The sequence below is a fragment of the Poecile atricapillus genome, chromosome 2, assembly GCF_030490865.1.
Source record: "Poecile atricapillus isolate bPoeAtr1 chromosome 2, bPoeAtr1.hap1, whole genome shotgun sequence".
NCBI classification, from domain to species: domain Eukaryota; kingdom Metazoa; phylum Chordata; class Aves; order Passeriformes; family Paridae; genus Poecile; species Poecile atricapillus.
The window spans coordinates 52,563,125-52,583,164 of record NC_081250.1 but is presented as its reverse complement, the minus strand read 5'-3'; the positions used below and the strand labels follow the sequence as shown (position 1 = coordinate 52,583,164).

The following is a 20,040-nucleotide window of genomic DNA, read 5'->3' as shown; positions in this document are numbered from 1 at the left end:
TCTTTGTCCTGGAACCTGTGAAGTTTTAGCATGTTAAGTCTAAGATGAGGAATGCATTTTCATCTCTACTAGAACTTCTTAGTTTTTTAAAGGACTCTGTAAACTGATTTGATCTTAAGTTACTTATTCCTCTCAACAGAATGTGAGTTTAGACATTTACTTAGGTTTCATTTATTTCAAATTTAAATATGGCACGGCAGTTGGAACTAGACGGTCTTTAAGGTCTGTTCCAACCCAAGCCATTCTGTGACAATATATGAACATATATACAATGCTGTTTAAAAACTTATTCTGTGTGACTCTCTTTCTTCTTCTTTTTCTTCTTTCTCTTCCTCTTCTCCTTTTCCTCCTCGTCCTTCTTCTTCTTCTTTTTCTTCTTCTTCATCTTTCCCTCTTCTCTCTCAGGTCTTCCTTTATCTCAGATCCTGACTATATCTCACTATCTTTTGTCCTTCTCTTCTACCACCTGTCTCCTACCTGTTTCTGGTCCTTCTCTCATTCTCCCTTCTTCAACCCAAGATGGACTCTTTGAATTTTTAAACATACCCATGGAAGGGGATGAGCTTCTGCTTTGCAGGGACTGCAAAATCCTGCCATTACAGTCTACACAGACAGCCATTGATCTTTTTGAAAAGGAGAGAAAGATCCAAAGCAGCTTTTAGCCTTGTATTCCACTGATGGAATGAATTAAAAGCTGGAACCGGGATTTTGCATGTTCCTGCCAGTTGCTGCAGAAGCTTGAGTTTAGTTGTACGTGGGCAGTATTTCTCAGAGATCAAGCCTGATTCTTCTATCGCTTACACTTGTGTGTCTGTGAGTCCAGAATCTGGCCCGTAACAGTTTAGCGGTGACTCAAGAGACTTGACTGCATTATTTTAATACTTCTTTGCCATATGAGTTGCTATTAAAATAGTGCCTGAAAATAGGAATACCCAGAGATGCTAGTACATCAGGTTAACCTATTTTTAAAATAATCACTTGTTTTACAGTAGCACATTTTTTGAACCACATTGTAAAAACAGTAAATGACTGTCAATGTCTTGAATATCTTGTCCATAGGTGATTGTCCTTTACTCCATAATTCTCAGCCAGTCAGCCAGCTTCCTTCTCTGAGGCCTGACCATCATCACTACCCAACTATCGATGAGCCTCTTCCACCAAGTAAGCTTTAGTTTTTTTATTTTATTGCATTTTTTCAGCTTTTCCTGTTAACTCAGTGTAGAGGTCAGTATGTCTTTCTGAAGAGCCCCGTCTGTTCTGTATATACATTCTCCAGAACCCAAGCAATATGCCCTTTTGTTTCCTTTATTTGATCCTTACTTCAAGTGTTGTCATGTTGTTTTAGACAAGCTCCATAACCTCCTTCTCTGCCTTGGTCCATCTTCTTCCCTGGAATGAAAATATTCCCTTTTTCCAGTCAGTGTGTTCAGACTTGAATGATTTGGATCTGTCAGTTTTTCTGGAAGCCTGACTATAAGGCTTTCTGGGTGGTGTATCAGCAAAGAAGTCTGATTTTTCTATAGTGTTTGTCTCCAGGTTTTCTGTAACCAGCTTCAAAGATGGTTTGGGATGGCAGTCCCTGTGGTCTGTCAAGTCTGCCTGCGGATCCAGCAGCAGCCTTTTCACAGTGAGGATGCTCCTGGGACAGACAGGTCCAAATCTGAACCAAACCAGCAGAAGTTGGGAAAAGGCAGCTCATGTACAGTGGTCTTGTTACACTGTCCTTAGATTTGATAATCAGTGAATTTTATGTTCATTGTGGACTGTAGTGGCATCTACACTTGCATTGAATAAAAATGTGAGGGTTTTAAATGGTATGATCTATTAGCAGTCTGATAATACGGGACTTTTACCACCAAAGCAACTGCTGGAGTTGTTTTTACTTGTCTCTGTCGCCTTTCCTTTATGGATTCCTGGAGGATTACCCTGCTTCTTGCACTGGCGTTCGGTGCCCAGCAGAGCGCACTCTATGCCCTGCAACGTGCGGCTGATCACCTTTCAATTGAGCACAGGATTTCACAGCCTGAAATGTGCAGTGCCTCACAAAAACAACCAGGCGTATAAACAAAGCGCTCTATTTTCTTCAAAGCCCAAGACGGGAACACACTTATTTGGCCTATGGTGCCCTTGACAAATAATTCATCATTTGCCAACCATGCTGTCAGAATTCCCTGAGCTGAAAATAGCCCCGATGCTGGCGTCAGCCGCACAGTAGCATGAATGATTCAAATGCCTTTAGCCCAATGAAGTCTTATTAGAGTCCCACTGTGGCTTGCCAGTGAATGATGAAATGGGAACGGTTACCTCTGCAACAGGGAAATATTTCTTTTCCTCCCACTCTTACCGCAAGACTTTGTGGATCAGGCACATTCCCTCTTAGATGACTTAATGATAGCACACTAACACCAGCTCAGGTAAACAGAATATACTGTGAATCTATTTCAAATTCTTCCATAACCAATTTTATACATTTTTGCTCTTTCTTACAATTATCCTCAAAAGGCAGGTATTTCTACTATTGGTTTTCTCAAGAGTTTTCACAACAAGGTATAAGGACATGAAATGCTATATGTGATGATAAAGTACAATAGTGATATCCCTTTGTAGGATTTTGTTTCAGCATTAGCATATAACACCATCTTTACAATAAAGGCTGACACTGTGGGCTTAAATATATTGATCTTAATAGGAATATATGTACTAAATTAATTTTGAGTGGGAAAAAAGTTTAATTGAAAAAAATCACTTAGGAAACCAGTTTCCAAAAAGTCTCCATGGAATTTTATGATAATTTCAAAATGAAAACCATAGCCTTATCTAGAAATTTTTCTTCTGCTTAAATTCAGTATCACTATTTCAGTGCCTTTAATAACTCCTCATTCTAGATAAATAGTTTTTCAATCATGTGAAAGGAAAAAACTTTATATTTTAAACCCAAGTTATATGATCAAACCTGGCTTACTTCTCACGTGCAGTGTTAGCTTCCATTACAAGTAGAGGTGAAGGTAATCTGCCAGTGCTCCAAGTTCTGCATTGACTGATTTTATTTAGGTCATGGAGAATCTTCTGGACAGTCTTCTTTCTCTTTTGAATAGTTTTCTGAATAGCTTGATTTCATCATAACCCCACAACAGCTGGTCTCAGGGAAGAAATTTAATTTCAGACAGTTTTATTTAGGAAAATACAGTAGAACAGATTCGTTATTTATGTAGGAGTTTCATAATGACCAGTCTGAATGCTAAGTCTGATACAAGATTAACAGAAGATTTGCAGTGTTTGCACGGCCTCATGACAGCATTACCAGTCACCCCTTATTATGCCTGTGTTTGGAAACTCTGCAGAACTGAAGCCAAGAAAAATACATGTGCCCAGTTCAGAGCTGCTCTTTGCTGAAGGTGTGGCTGAGCTTGAAGAGGAAAAGACAATGTATTTTCTTTGCCCTGATGGTCCTACCAGAAAAAGTTGCATCTTCAGATAAAAATCAGAGCAGTTTCAGAGGCTGCTTTGAAATATGACTTGGCTGATGGAGGGGGATCATTGGAGAACAAAACCAGTACTGTCACACCCCTAGCCCATGCTCTAGCATGCTCTTACTTTGAAGGTTAGATAGAGGTTAGTCTTTGTAGTAGTGACAGTCTTATTCTACCTGGAAAACTTAACAAAAGACCCTGAGGAAATTTGGCTGCTTCCTAGATCATCTTTGCCCTGAAGTAGCATGAAGGGACTTATGCACAGCTTGGAAGCAGAGTTATGCCTGTCTGTTCAGTCAGTCTGTTTGTCTCACTGTGCAGGTATCTATCCATCTGTCCATAAATCTAGTATCATATTCAGGGAGCTTCAGTGACTTGTGTTGGGAGGGAAGGAAGGGAAGGAAGGGAGGGAGGGATGCACCTGCTACCTGTGTACAACTAAAGTTGTACCTGCTACCTTCTGACAGCCTTCACAGGTGACCAAAAAAAGAGTTATTCAGCTGACTAGAAATGCTATTGCAAGGAGCATGAGACACACAGTTTCTAATATTTTAGCATGCCAGTTTCAGCCCATGGTTTCAGGTGGACATACCTGTAAAGCAGTGACTAAAGCAACACTCACTGACAGGTGTAGTTCATGTCTGTACATACTGCTGCTGTATGTCTGACACATCTGACAGAGATAGCCTTCCTGAAGTCATAATCCACTCTGACCTGATGTTTTCATTGTGATCTCCAAGTTCTGGACAAGCTTCCTTACTCCTAAGTTTCCAATTATGCTTAGAAGCTTAGGAACTCTAAGTTGTATTTAATTAGACAGGGCAAAATAGCCTGTAGAACTGGTAGTGCACAGGGATGGATTATAAAACCTTGTTCAGCTGTGTAACTTGATATATTTATTCTTGCTAAGCATCCATCAGCAGGCTTTAGACCAATATGACCAATTGGTGTCTTCTTTAGGCTGTCTAGAGTGTGGTTCTACAGCACTGCCTACAGGCTTCTAATTCTCCATCAACCTGTATCATTCTTAACTTGTTACAAGGTACTACAATAGTGTGGGGTGAGGGCTAGGATTTGTCCTTTGCCAGAAAACAGCAAGGAAAATTAACATCCTCTTGATGGTGAGCTGGATCATCTCTTTGATCTGGTCAAGGTTATTTCCTTGAGGATACTGCAGACAATGCATAGCTCCAGCAGGGCCATTCCTCGCCCACAGTGGTACACCTGCCATCAGTGCCAGCACACTCAGCAAGGCTCTGGCCTTCAACCCACCTTATGTGTCAGTCTGATTTACCTCAATGTGCATATGTTGTATTTGATGTGCTTTTTTCACTGTCTTATGTTTTAGACATGGTTTTCACAAAGCTGTGATCTTGTTCTTGGAACAGCTACCACATCCTTGGGAAACTTTACCTGGAGGAGAAAGAGAGAGTTCTCTCCTTAAATAATGTACTGATTTTCACAGTGAGAAATGCTGCATGTATACCCATGGTGTGACTATAGGGTTTGTGTCTTTAAGGAGTGTGGTACTTGTAGTCAGCTTTGAAAGAAGTGCTTATGGCTCTTCTTGTCTTGGAGTCTTATAGAAAATTTCTCCAAGGACTCCCAGTACCCACCTTTTAAGGTCTGTCAGATTCAGCTGTCAGAGGCAGCTAGCCATGGACTTCAGCCTACACTTTTCTGGGATCAAATATGGGAAGTGGGTTTAGCCAGGGCCAGCATTCAAAGGATGGGAACTGGTCATGAAAGATCAGTTTCCAAATACAGTAGGAAGAGGTGCAACTTCCATCCTGCTCTTAGAAAATAGGAAATTAAATACATAAAGTATGAAATTCAGATGATCCTGAATTTGATTATAGAAAACCATAGGAGGAGTGAACTCGTCAGGGGAGATGGTATCATAGTAAGAATATGGGAATATGAGGAAGTGTTTGCCCTCAAAGGTAATCTCCATATGTGGATTTGTGTGTGAATGCAAGTGAGGTTTGTATCTAAACTCATGTAGAAAGTATGTGCATGTATTTACATGAAAATGTCATGAGCTGATGGGTCATGTGGGAGTGCGAAACTAGCAAGCCTAATTTATTCCACTTCTCCATGCATTCCAACCAGTTTGATACGTGGCTTTGCTAGCTAACTCACTTCTGAATTTCTTCTGTTACAAACGCTGTTTTTTTATCAACATTACCATTTTCCACAAGCCATCATATACCAAATAATTTTTAGTTTTCAATCATGGGATTTTTTTTTGCTACATAAACAGTAGCAGGAAACAATAATAATGGAAGGCTCAGTATTATTCTGCAAACTCAATCTAGTTTGCATTCGTGAGAGCAAGACTCTGTTTAGAGAGATGTCTAAGGTATGTCCAAGAGTCTGTGATCAGTTTTCAGTGAAGCCTTTAATTGCTGTATGGTGTCCTTTGAAGCCACTTTGTAAAAGAGAGAGAAATTAAACATGCTTGTTCTGAAACATAACAAAAAAAGAAAATATGGGATTTGCCATATTAGCTCAGGTGTAATCTTGTAAGGGTCGGTTCTTTGTGGCTACTCCGACCTGCAGTGAATCCAGCCGAGAACTATCACTAATTGAAAAATTATCTCATCCTTTTAAAAATGTAGCACCTATGTGTTACTAGTTTTTCATGGGCTGTGGTAGTGAACTCCATGGCCCACCTGTGTGCTGTATACAAAATGTTTCTGTATATGCATATATTGCATATATGTATATATAGACAAACAAATACTATATATATACACACTTGAATGTGTACTTCAAATATATACACATGATATGTGTTGCATGTAGGCTATATATATATATATATAGTATCTCCTGTGTGTATATACCCTGTTGGTGTATGTGTGTGTGTCTGTATATACCTCCCACAGACACAGGTTTTCTGGAAGGCATCACACTGACAGCATCACCCCTTCCTTTTTTTCCAACCCTAGATTGGGAAGCTCGGATAGACAGCCACGGGAGAGTGTTCTACGTGGATCATGTCAACCGCACCACCACGTGGCAGCGGCCCACAGCCGCAGCAACGCCAGATGGGATCCACAGGTCTGGCTCCATCCAGCAAATGGAGCAGCTGAACCGCCGGTGAGCATTTGCACCTGAATTCCTTTGACATCTGTGCTCTCCTTTTTCCACACTGCTCCAGTAGCTCCCTTCCTTCTTCAGCGCACCGCACTGACTCCCACCTTTTCCAGGTTCTTGTCCCTCCTGCAGCTCTCTTGCAGCCTGCTGGTGTGCCTGCTGTGGGTGTCTGCTGCTCAAACCTGCCCACAAGAAAAGTGCTCTTCGGTGAATGACGGTGCAAAACGTTTCTAGCAGCAAGAGGAGGCTTTTGGAAAACTTTTCTAAGATAACTACTAGAAGGGAAGGGAGTATTCCTCCAAAACAAGTCACTTTTTCTACTTAACTGTGGGAGTGGTATTGATAGGTCGGCAGCTAGTGCGGTGCTGCAAAGCTTTTTTGGACCTGACTGCTACTGGAATTGCTGCTGTATCCATGTGGCATTTCTACCCAAGCTAATTAGGCCTGTTGAAAGGTCTGTCTCCTTTTCCAGGGCAGAGCCCTGCTCTAATAGGACTGTGCGCATTTCTAGAGGTAGACAGGTCTGCTTAGTGTTGCATTGGGCCCTGTAAATCTGTCAGTTCTTTCTGAGCTGGCTGAGATACCTCTTAATGTCGTTTATATTTTAGCTTTGTTTGACTAGTCCACACATAGATTTGTTTATCATTTTCTTCTCATGCCTGCTTTTTAGACTGAATTTAAGAGGAAAGAAAAAAAAATAAACAGTCAAAAAAAGTTGGACAAAAATGTTCCAATCTTCCATTTTTCCATAAAAAGAGGTTTGGGGTTTTTTTTAATTCCCTGCTTACTGTAATGATGCCATTTCTAGGAAAGGATAAGGAAGACTGAAATTATATTTTAATTACAGCATGTCAAATGCCACAAAAGTTTTTTGGCCTTTTCTTCTCTGCTAAGAGAACAACCTGCAGCTGAGAGAAGGAGTCAGAGTTTAAAAGTGCCCTTTTCAGAGTATATTGGATAGTTTGAGAGCTGCTGTGCCCTGAATGAGGCAGTCTGGGAGAACTGGGCCAACTTAAACTGACACCATCAACACACTCTCGAAGAGTAATCCTTTTTTTACCAAAATTCATTATTTTGAGTAGTATTTCACAACATCTGTTATGTCTTGCAGAAATGAGAGAACCTGCTTGGTATTTGTTTTCACTTTAGGTTTGTACATAAAGCCTTAAGCTGCCATGTTAATATTAAAAAAAAAAAAAACAACAAAACCAACCAAACAAAAAACCCTAAAGAAAATGAATGTTTAATGTAGATTCTTTCAAGGGATTTATATGACTTCTCTGTCATTTAGCATTGGTCTTCAGGAGGGATTTTAGCCATTTCAAAGCTCAGACTATTTGGCTGCCACTTAAGCAAGTTATCTGCCACAGAAACCAGAAAGCTCTTGTGGAGATATATCAGAAATTTTTCTTTTTTTCTTTTCATTTTTTTTCTTTTTTTTTTTTTTTTGAGGTTGAACTCATGTAAGTGCAGAACAACCATGAAAGGAATAAGTGCTTATAAGAGTGATTTACCATTCTGTTAATTAATGCATATAAATCATTAAACCAGCTATCACAGCAGAAACTGAAGGGTAGGCATCGTCTTTGTGACCTCCTTCCCTCATATTATTCAGGGTTTTCATGTAAGCCATCTGTCTGTCATGGCTATTACGTGATTATCACTGGTTTGGGTTGGGAATTGAGAGTTAATAAGATTGATATTCTTTGAATCTCTCCGTTTTTAGTATTCATATATTCAGTTACAAAGGGAGAAATATGGAGAGTTTTCAGCAGTGGCAAATCTCTGCTTACGCAAGTTCCATTGGAGACTTTGCAGTTTATTAAACATGAAATGTCATGGCTTCTTTGGACTAGGGAAAAAATCTGGTGATTCTCTCCTCTCTGCCAAGGAACTCTTGATTTGAGGAGTTGAATACAAAGATCTATTGTTACCTGTGAACTTTTCCTAAGATTCTAATTAAAGGGATTCATACTGAATCTCCTGAGCATTTGCCCAGTGGCAAATAATTTCTGTAGTTTTAACCTGGCTGTTATATTTTTTAAAGTTATTCTAGTCCTAAATCTAATTCAGATATGTCATGTCGCCACATTTCAGGAATGTCAGGAAACCTATTTTTCATTAGCTATTATCAACGCTGTGGAGGATTGGACTTTTTTTAAGCCCTCATTTCAGAAATACTGTGTTTCAAATTTAATGATTTGAAATGGTTTTCAGCAAATGCACCTGAGAATCATTTTAGGTGAGGCATTAAAAACATAGACGTTGCTGATAGAATTAGCAGCAGCCTGAACTTTTGCTCTAACCTCAAACAAAATTTGGACTCAACATCACTCTGCAGTTTGAAAAAGCTTGGTGACTTTTCTTTCAAATAAATTTACTTTTTTTTTTGCTTCCTGGTTTAATTTGTGGAAGGGAATGGAAAGACCAAAATACTACAAGGAAGGCTGGTATTTCCAGCCCAGCCAAAACCACAAAGCTTTGGAAATTCAGCTTGGAAAAAAACCCCATGGCTGTGACTAAACCTAGTCCTACTCTGCTCCAGGCTTCCCTTTAGCTGTATGAGCCACTTGAGGATACAGAGAATGCAAAACTGGAATCCAGGTGTTGGGCAAACTGGTACCAAAGAGACATCCATACTTCTAATTTTAAAGGCTCTTGCTTATTTTCTGCAGCATTGCCTGACTTGCTTGCTTGTTGGCCAGATAACAGCCCTTGTTGTTCAAGCTCTGTTGAAAGGATGCTTTGCAGCATATGTATGTCTAGACTTGTCTTTGCACTAGTTTGAAAGATAATAATCAACATAAGAAATTATAACCATCATGGTTAGGACAGCCACAGCCTGGTATTTCTTTTTTTAAGCTCCATTTCTTTGACAAATCACTTTGAAAGGAGACTGAAATTTCCAGAGGCATTCCCATAACTTTTGCACTTCCAATGTTTGCTCCAATTACTTTGGCATTTTTTGGCATTTATATAACATAGTTTTATAGTATTGAGATGCAAAAGAAATGCATAGCCTTTTGTTGGCATACAGCTGGTGTTGCTCTTTGAGGTTTGCCAGTGGGGATTATCTACCATCTAATTAAATTGAAGGTACAGGGGTTTTCTATATGTGTGCTTATATCCCTTGATTATATGAACTTGGGGGGTTTTGTGGTTGGTTTTTCCTTTCCTTTCTATTGCATGTGGGTGTTGTAAAACTCCTTCAGTACTGGAATGGAAAGTTCATTCAGTTGCCTGCAGTCAAGTGAAAAAAGCTGTAAAATGCAGGGTTTAAAACTGCAATAAATTCATGCTGTTGCAAAACCTGGTATCAGAATTTCCTTGTAAACATGGATGTTTTCTTAAACTATCAAAATATACACTAAAGGTAGCTTAAAATGACTTTGAGTACTGGAGGGGGACACATAGCATTGTGAAAATGTTTAGTATAAATCTATTAAAACTTTAATTATTTTTTCTTAATTATCTCCAGCCCTTTCGCCTAAGATTGGGCTGCAGTGGACTACTGGAGATGATGTCTTTTGAGACATCAAAAAGCCAAACCCAAATTCTTGTCTTTAGTCATCCTGTGTTACTTTGAGGAACTTATCCATGACTAACTTCTAATTTGGAATAAAGTGTGCATTAACAAATAAAGAAAGAGAAAGTGAGTAAAATCTGTAAGTTGAAGTTTGAGCTGAGGAAAGAAAAGAGTGTAAGAAAAATGAGACAAACAATGCTGGATCAGATTAAAAGCAGGCAGTGAAGCCATCCTGTTTCAAATACACACAGAAATGCCATGAAGAAAGAAGGATTAAAAATACTGGGATGGAATAAAAGCTAATTAAAATAATAAAGAGAGTCTGTTTTCTAGCTTTCCTTTTCTTTCTCTTTCTAGTTCTTTCTTTCTCCTTATGCTTTCTTTTTCTTTTCCTTCTCTCTCTCTGTTTAAAATGCATTTATAATACACATAAGACATATTCATAATTTGCCAGTAGAATCAAAGAAAACATGTTCACCAATTTATCTGTCACTATGAGTGAACAAGTTAAGGAGAATTTGATTTCTGTTGTGTGGATTTAAAACATTCCAGGCTATTTGTTCTTCATCAGGTAAAGTATTTAGGATTGGGCTCCTTTACCGTTTCAGGGTTCAGGATGTGCATCCAGTGATTTAATAGGAAAGACTGAAGGTTACTCAGTGCATCACAGGGTTGATCCTTACTTCATGGGTTGTGCATTCACAAGGCTAAATGAGAGGAGGAACCATGATCCACCTCTAGTTTTAGGTTCCAGCTGTCCAGATGTTTTAAAGGGAAGCCTCAAAGTAGAAACGCATAGCCTAAATATGTGTCTAAAGTCTAAGTATTCCTGACTTGGCAGCCTCTGTGGCTATTTGTTAGTAACTGAAAAATGCCAGGTTGGCAGAATAGTGGTTGGCCCAAGTGTGACCAGCTGCACCAGCTGCAGGAGAAGAGTCAGCTGTGCTCTTACTCTGTTGTACACTGAAGACAAAAATATTGGAATCATTCAGAAACAGTGCTGATTTTTAAGGTAGAAAGCAGCAGAAAGCACTTCTGTTAACTAAATCTTGTTCCTTTCTATGAATGTATCTAGGTACCAGAACATCCAGCGAACCATTGCAACAGAGAGGACTGAAGATGATGCTGTGGTAAACAACAGGGTGGAGAGAGTTCCCACTGGAGGAGGGAGTGACTCTGAGGCAGAGCCTTCCCAGCCTAGCCCAGGTATGGGGAAACAAAGCTGGGTGGTGTGTTCAGTGCCATTCAATTCTGGGGAAATCTGTATTTCCAGGGGAGACTGGAATTTGATTATACCAGGTTGCAAAACTTAATTTATAAAAAAAACCAAAACCAAAACAAACAAACAAATAAACAAAAACCAAAACCCTGAAGGTACAGTTTTTAGATGTATCAAATACAAAGCTGGATACAACAGTTTCAGTTCTTCTTTAACAACCACCAAGACAGACAAAGCATTTTTACCTCAGTAAAGGGCCATTTGAAACTGAAATGAAAGAGGCATTTTGCAACGACTGGGTGAACACTATTATACACTGCCACATTTGCCCATGTGATTGCACCTGCAGTGGCCCTGGCATCATGTATGAAATACTTGTGGTTTTTAAGGGTGTGGTTTTGTGATAGCTGTGAGCTGACCTAAGTGAGGGCTGTAACCAAAAAAGGCTCAGCTGTCTTTTTGCTCACCACTAATTTATGTGACAGGACCCCATACCAGAGTGGAGAACTGAATGCCTGAAAAATAGCCTGGCTTGTCCTTGTCATTTGCAGCTAGATTGGATCTTTCATCTGGCTTGATAGATAAGGAGACAAGAATGAGTGTCACTACAAAGCAGAAGAGGAAAATGTGTACCCAAGGCAGAATGGGATGGCTCTTTTGCTCTTTTTGGTGGTAGTCAAACTACTACCAAAAATGTTTTCTCAAAACATTTGGTAAACCATAGTCTTAAGTGTTTGTTTCAAGTAGGAAGTATCAGCAATCAGTCTAGTGCCCACTGTGCAACTTGAGGCCATGCAAAAATAACTCCTTGCTTTGTTAGCACCAGTAAAATGGTGGACCAGTTCTCTTCCTTTGGATCACTCTTACCTCCACCTAACTTTGTGTTCTGTATTGTCTGCCATGAGTAAATCCAATCTTCTTGCTGTCCTTTTGCTGTCCCTCTGTAAACAGGATTGGTAATGGAAAAGAACCAGCACAGTATCTGCTTGAATTTTCTTCGTTTTCCATGTTGAATAGGAAAAATTACATAGAGAAATAATAATTTTTTTTAAACAAAATTTTTCAGTTTTGTTTGTTTTGATCCATTAGGTGTTTTTATCTTGAATATCAATTTCGGTCAAGGATGTTTAACCTTTGATGCTCAAAGTTTCCTTGCCATCTTTTGTGTTGCAATTAAAGGGAGACTTCTACCTACAGTAGATGTTATAAGGAGATCCCAGTCCTGTATGTTAGAGAAGTGGAAATGAGATACACATTATATTATTAGTATTTATAAGTAATGTAGCTGTTACTTGTAATAGGTATAATCATTTAGTATCATAGACAATAAAATAGTAATTTAATAGGAGTTGCCACCACTAAGTATTTAGTTTAGTTTATTATTTAATATGCGCTCTTTTGTTTTAAACCTGAAGAGCTAATGAGTGTGATAAATGTTACCATAAGTTATTAGGAAATTGTTTTTGCTACAGATAATTGTTTTGCTTTTAGAAGAAAACATCAATATTGTATAAAATTCCAGGAATTAGAAGATCAATGATGGTGCAAACACATTAGGGAAAAAAAAAGCTGTAGTATTATACATTTGTTATTTGTCTTTTAATTTAAATGAAAAATGTCAGGAGGAATACAATTAAGGCACATTAATCCAAGGTTCTAAGCCAGTATAAATCAATTTAACTCCAGCAACTGATCCAGTCTGCAGTTTTAAATGAATAAACTAATATGATGTGTGCAGCAGGAAGAAAAAAGAAGTTATAACTGATAAGAAAAAAATGTGAAATTGTATTTATTCTTTTGATGACATCTGCATCAAATTTTCTTGGACTGCAAATAAAATGTGGCTTTATTTGAAAATGCCAGAGCACCAAAGCCATAATTCAATGGTAGAAGGAATTTCTCTGGTAGCTAAAGAACATCAGGACTTCCTACCTCTACAGAGTTACATTCTCAATGCTCAGAGTTCTCATGTTACATGCATGTAACACGAGTTACATGCTTAATGTTCTGCTCTTGTGCTTCATTAATTGATACAGATTAAAAATAATGAAATTGTGTCTGGTTTTGTTTTCTTTCCCATACAAGTCCCCAAAACCTTGGACTTGTGAAACACAAGGCAATTAAAGTAAAAGGTTATGCTGGATTGGGAGATCAGATTTCTCTAAAATCAGCTGCAGGGGAAACCAGAATGGACCTGTGTTACTGAACCGCTGGTGAAAACCACTGTGGTCACATTATATTTAGGGACAGCAGCAGACTTGACACAGAGTTTCATAAGCTGCAGCTCAGGAAACCATCCAGCTCCTGCACTGCTGTGGTAAACACTGCATCACTAACCATAAGGACATCTGTCAGTTTGCCAGCAGGTTTGTCTTGGGAATGCCAAGGTAGGTACATTGGGCAGGTGATGGGTTTTTTATATCATCACTTTTACAGCTGTTTCTGAAAGGTTAAATAATAGACTGTGCTTGCCACTACATTAATAAGATTCTGTGGCTTGTTTTTCTTGTCCAGAGATTAGGAGAGAAGGTTCCCTTTCTCCTGTGAATTCTCAAAAAATCACCTTGTTGCTGCAGTCTCCAGCTGTGAAGTTCATCACCAATCCTGAGTTCTTCACTGTGTTGCATGCAAACTATGTGAGTAATTATGGATTGCTGTCTCGCACTACTGATTTTTGAGTCCCAGTTCTGTGTCCCAGACCTTCAGGGAGAATGCACAGTGAATCTGAATTGTGTGACTTGAGGCTCAGTTGTCCTTTATGAGCACCAGACCAGGCTGGGGACACTACAGCCAAGCTGCTCCAAGGAGGCTCTTGCTGGGATTCTGCCTCACACAAGAAATTCCATGGTACAGAGAAGCTCATTAATGTTATCCTCCCAGAACAAGCAGGAGCCCTTGGTTTCAGCTTGGTTGATTCTGTTGTCTGTTGCTGTAAGCAGGGAAGTTGTTGCCTATTGATCCAACATCCTGAGAAATCTTACTCAGATACCACCAAGTCTTAGGGAAACAGAGGGAAAACAATTGACTCTTCCCATTTGCATTCCCAAAAAGGGGACAGGCGTAACTGAGTGACAGAAATATTGACTTGTGTCAGTGTAGCTATTTTGGAAAAAGCAAAAATGAAAACAAATTTTCAATATTCAAATAACTTTTTTCTTTTTTCTCTTACTGCAGTAAAACCACACATTTTCTTGCAAACTGGAGGGGAGTGGGAAAAATGCAATATCAGGAGGAAGAAGATAGGGAAGTCCCACAAGGAGATGCAGTCATAGTTTGCCATATCTGGAGTGTAGTTCAACACAGCATCTAAACGTGACTTCTGTCTATTTGGAAAGTCATCCATTTCTGGGTAGCAGTGACCTTCCTTTTCAAAAGGAAAAGAAAGTAAAACACTTTGAGAGTTGCCTCAGCACAGCCTTTTAGCTAACTGCAGGTTTTGGCTGTGGCACTTCATGGATTGATGCCAGCCGTCCATCTTGAAACATCTGCCAAAGATTATCTCCCATGAGATCCTGACATGGAAGGGATGTATTAACTCATCTGACATTCCCTGAACTAGGTTATGGAGTGCAGATAATTTCTTCCATTGGCAGGGTGATATATGATGATTTATAGCTGAGAGCAATGTAATTTTTCACCAGCACAGTTGTTGGAAAAATGAGCAACTGATACCATAGTTGTATAAACAACAGCTCACAAGAGACTAAATCCCAATTTTATTAGTCACTGAAATAAAAAAAAAGCAGAAAGAGGCCTTCCGTTTTATCTTAAAAACTTACCTCTAATGTGAGAACCAGAATAATCTATTAAAACATCTGTCAAATGGTCATATAGATACCACTTGTACAGGAATAATGGCCCACATAACTTTTGCCTTAACACGAGTGTAATATTTTAACCGCAAGCCCCTATTAAAATTTCAAGCTATTAATTATGCCACTGAAGTTAAGGTTGGAAAATATTATCCAGCAGTTAGAATTAAAAGGGAAAGCTCTCATTTTTTTAGATATTTTATTTCCATGAAGAGATAAAACTACATTGCACTCCTTGTTTCCCTAATGCAGCTTAGAGATATTCAAGACAGTCACTGATCATACATTAGAACAAAATACAACTTTTGTTATGTAGTAGGTTGGGATATTAAAAATCTGTGACCATGAAGCTTTCCCAGGTTATAAGCAGGTCATATCTTCAGGGCAGAGATCGTATCTGTGTGATTTCATAACATGTACCAACCCTTGCCATAATTAGGGACCCTGTGCTACAGGGAGCATTCTCAGTGGTGTCACCACAATAAATCCATACATAATGAAGATTATACCTGTAGATATTTTATTGCATTATAGTGGTTAAAATGCACTAAACATGCATAGAAATTGAGAATTTAAAGCTTCTGAGTCAGATTCTCTGGACATATTCCAGGTCTGCACACTGGAGCTCACTTCACTGAAGACTGGAGTCCTCCAGTGATCCTTTATTACTCTAATGAGTAATTCAATCCTTTGGGCTGACCAGCAAACCAAGACAGTAATTTTCTCTCTAGTGAAAGGCTCAGGAGATTTCTGTGAAGTTTCCTACTCTCTCTTGAGGAGCTTTTTCCCTGAAGTGAAGGATTCAATGGGTAGCCTGTGAATGGGCCTGTGTGTTGTCAGCACAAGTATTATTTTGTGGTGTTCTATCATTGAACACACTGTAACAACAAATACAGTTCACTGAGTCCCTATTCTGCCATCAGATCAGTTCACTCCCTTGATCTGTCTCAGGCCACATTCCCCTAAGACGTGTATTTAATGCCCATTGTGAGATACAACTCACTGCCTGAGGGTGGCATTCATTAGACTCATGAAAGTGTTTTCATCTGACAAGCTTTGTAGTCATCGAAGAAACAAATACTCCATTTCAGGAAACAATTCAAGTCTTCCAAAAATAGACAATTAGAAAGTGTCTGTTCCTGTCCTGTGGTTGTATAGTCACCATAAGAAAGGTTGCAGGCTCATATGAAGACATCTGCACTGGGGTACTCTTAAGTTCATGAGTCGTATCACGTGCATCTTGATCTCAAATATAGCAAAAACAGATGCTCACAGCTGTCTTGGTACCTCTCTGGCACTGCCCAGGCACACAAGCAGTGCTTCTGTCAGCCAATAAAAGCAGTGAAGGGGGCAACTACATGCACATTGAGTGTGTGATGTTTCAGCTGACCATTTTTTAAGTGCATTAAAAAGGCAGTTCTTGCACAAGCTAACTGTGCACAATGTGTGTGATGTTTCACTTCCTGGATTGTATTACTTAATTCTGCATATGCATGTAAAGTATTCATTCAAGGCAAAACAATGAGATGGAAGTGTTTCTTGATTCTAACAGAATTTGTTTCAGTTCTTTGGGCATACGGCCCATGAAATAACCAAATATGTTTTGACATCAGAACTGGGTTTCTTCCCTTCTGTTATCCATCTCGTAGAGTGCCTATCGAGTCTTCACCAACAGTACCTGCTTGAAGCATATGATTCTGAAGATTCGTAGAGATGCTCGCAATTTTGAGCGGTATCAGCACAACAGAGACCTAGTAAATTTTATCAACATGTTTGCTGATACTCGACTGGAGCTTCCTCGTGGCTGGGAGATAAAAACTGACCAGCAGGGCAAGGTAAGAGTGCCAACAAAATCAATCACTTGTTTAACACAGCATGTCAGACTACATGATTATTAAAATTTCCTTCCTTCTTGACTCAAAATCAGTGGAGGTTTGGTTTAAACAACACAAGCCGCAAGGGGAGTTATTTTGGAAGCAGGAAAAAAGCTCCAAAGTTTCAAAGCATTTCTAAGTCTCTGTAGAATATTGTACCAAAGCCAAGGCAGCACTGGACTAACAGCAAAGTTTGAGCCAGGGTAGATCTGCTGTCACTGCAAAATTTGACTCAGTGTCTCCACCTTGAATGAAGCTTTGCTGACTGACCTCTGGAACCACCAAATAGGTTAAAGCAGTATTTCCCAATAATATTCTTCTCTCCTGTCTTGCTTACATCATGGCCATTGCACATGATTTTGGCCTACTTCAGGTATCTTTCAGCTTCAGGTATCTTCTAAGAACTATTCTAGCTTTGAGTAGGCCAGTCCTGTTGTTTGCAGTTGCCTTCCATGGACTATACTTACCCAAGTATTTCTGACATACAGCTTCCAGTGGTTTTCCTGCTGTGTCCCACAATACCATCACAGGGTTGTCAGTCTTCTTATTAAAGAAACCATTGTTCCTTTGTGTTTCAGTCTTTCTTCGTTGACCATAACAGCCGTGCCACCACCTTCATAGATCCCAGGATCCCGCTGCAGAATGGGCGTCTCCCAAATCACCTGACTCACCGGCAACATCTGCAGCGACTTCGTAGCTACAGTGCTGGAGAGGTAGCTGTGCTCATATCAACTCAGGAACTTTTGACTGCAGTCTTCTCTAGAATTATAAGAATTTCTTGTATTTTAAAAGCATTGAAACAGAATGTCTTTTGGATGTCTATCTTCCAAAGACAATAAGGGATTTTTTGTCTTTCTGAAGGGTTTCTTTCAGAGCTTGCTGGTTTATATTTTGATGATTTTCAGAATAAAATAATAAGCAAGTAAAGCATACCTGAAGTGATGTCAGAATAGATTTTAAAAGAATCCATATTTGACATCCTGTCCTTGCTTTACTTAAGTTATTCATTAATTTTTTTGTAGCCTGATACCTCATTCCTCCCTGTGACACTGTGCTCTGAAAAGGTAGACTCCCTAGAAGTAGAGCAGTAATGTATGCTGAGGTTTGCTTTCCCAGCTTTCAGTTACATTAAATATCTTTCCTATATATGGGGATGATTTTTGTCACTGAGGGCCACAGATAGGATTGAAAGAAGCATAAATACTGTGTTTGTATTGTGGATTTAAGTAGGAAAGAGTACCACCAATCAGATTCTTCATATAGCAAATCCATGCAGTTAGTTTTTGTAACGATTGTTGCTGAACAGAACTAGAGATGAACTCTGGTGAAAGGATCTTCCTCTTCCGTGAGAATATCCAGAGAAATGCTTGTGAAATTAGCATCAAAATTTATTGCAGCAGGATCAGTCTGAATATCTCTCACTGCCAGGTGAGTTGGGATCAGGAGCTGAACAGGGTATGAGGGCAGTTCTTCAGAACCAAAAGCAAACGAGGCATGAGTAGCTTGGGCATGTTTTCTCTGTCTTGGGTGAATACAACACCATATTTTCTGAAGATAGAAGTGTATCAATGGGTCTGTCTCAATCATATCTTCCCACCAGCTTAGCAACTTCCCTCAGCAAGCAGCCCTCAGTTCCTTGTTGCTGCTGTGATTGAATTACTGGCAAGACTGTGATAGCCACCTACATCATGTTTCATGCTTGGGTCTGTGCTTGCCTGAGGCTTGCTTGCAATTTCACTGTGCCAGGGACAGAAACACCACTGAGCAGCTCAGATGACCTAGCCCAAAAAATACACATGGTTTTGGAAGCACTGGCAAGGCTGGCAAGGAGCAATATGCAATAAACCCAAAAAAACAATACAGGGTAGGGGTCAAAAGTATTGAATACTTCTGAGTAATGATTATCTGGGGAAATCAGAAATTGTTCTTTGAGGCCACTGTTCTGGCATGATTGGACAATGAAATAGTTGCCTCCCAGATTTGGTGGCCCAGGTCGCACAATGCTTCCACACCCTTGTCATAGTCAAACTTCTTTGTCATAGTCAAGTAGGTTCCCATTTGGAAGTGTCTGCTGCTCCACTGGAAGGACTCCCATTGATTTCCAAGGACTTTGGATTGGTGCCTAAAAGTCCCTCATTTACAAGGAAAATATTCAACCCTTTGCAGCTCAGTCCATTTATTAAGAGCCTCATGTTCCATGCCATTTGCTCCAAGTGCATTTGGATGTTCTTTGGCCTATAAATCACGTCTGTAGACTCACACGTGGGGCTTTGTCCTGGCCATGTGTCAGCTGTCTGCAGTCTTGCTGGTTTCTTTGCTAGCAGATGGTGTGGCCTCTGGAAGCTGTCACCAGGACAGTATGAAGGACCACAAAGGACAACTCACCAGTTATCAATGTTATGTACATGTGTCAAAGGAGCCTGAAGGACATCAGAATAGTGAAGTTGTGGTTGCCAGAGAAGTTGCCACAGAAAAAAGCCAGGGTGATGAAAGAAAGGGCCTCTGCAAAAACTTCCATTGTTCTGTGTAGATTACTGATATTAAATGGTATTATATATTAATTTGAAAAAAATGCTACAAATTCTTTATTAAGCACTTATTTAAAGGTTATCAATCTTTCACAAGAGGAAGGGGGTTGTTGCTACTCTTAGTTACCTGATTTTTGGAAGAAAAGTTCAGGTAGCTGTAATAACCATCAGTAACTAAAGTATAGGTCACTAAGTGATTCATTTCCTTCTGCCACTGCTATAAACAGAACAGTTTGTAAGCACTTTCTACTCCCTCCAAAAGAGTTCACATCTGCAGTGAATCAACATACATGATTACAGGGTAGCGATTTTAAAGACAGCAAGAAGAAGGAGACAGGCATCCACAATGGAGAGGCAAGAGGTGCTGGTTAGCATGAAGAGCAGAGAAGGTGCTAGAATATGGCAGTATATAAATCTCCTTACCAACCCAAAACACAGCAAGCAAGTAGCAGGATTCAAATGGGCTTCTGAAATCCAGCATCAACATAAAACCCAGGAAAAGGTATTAA

The 20,040-nt window shown here is 39.5% G+C and overlaps 1 protein-coding gene across 1 annotated transcript in view; it reads left to right on the top strand.

The window, feature by feature from the left end:
- HECW1 (HECT, C2 and WW domain containing E3 ubiquitin protein ligase 1) overlaps positions 1–20,040 on the top strand; it is a 247,895-nt gene that overhangs the window by 183,002 nt on the left and 44,853 nt on the right. Inside the window, exons 10-15 of the mRNA XM_058831790.1 lie at positions 1,060–1,161; positions 6,425–6,575; positions 11,174–11,304; positions 13,832–13,953; positions 16,779–16,964; positions 17,582–17,716. Of these exons, the coding sequence (XP_058687773.1) occupies positions 1,060–1,161; positions 6,425–6,575; positions 11,174–11,304; positions 13,832–13,953; positions 16,779–16,964; positions 17,582–17,716 (827 nt within the window). The remainder of the gene's footprint in view (positions 1–1,059; positions 1,162–6,424; positions 6,576–11,173; positions 11,305–13,831; positions 13,954–16,778; positions 16,965–17,581; positions 17,717–20,040) is intronic.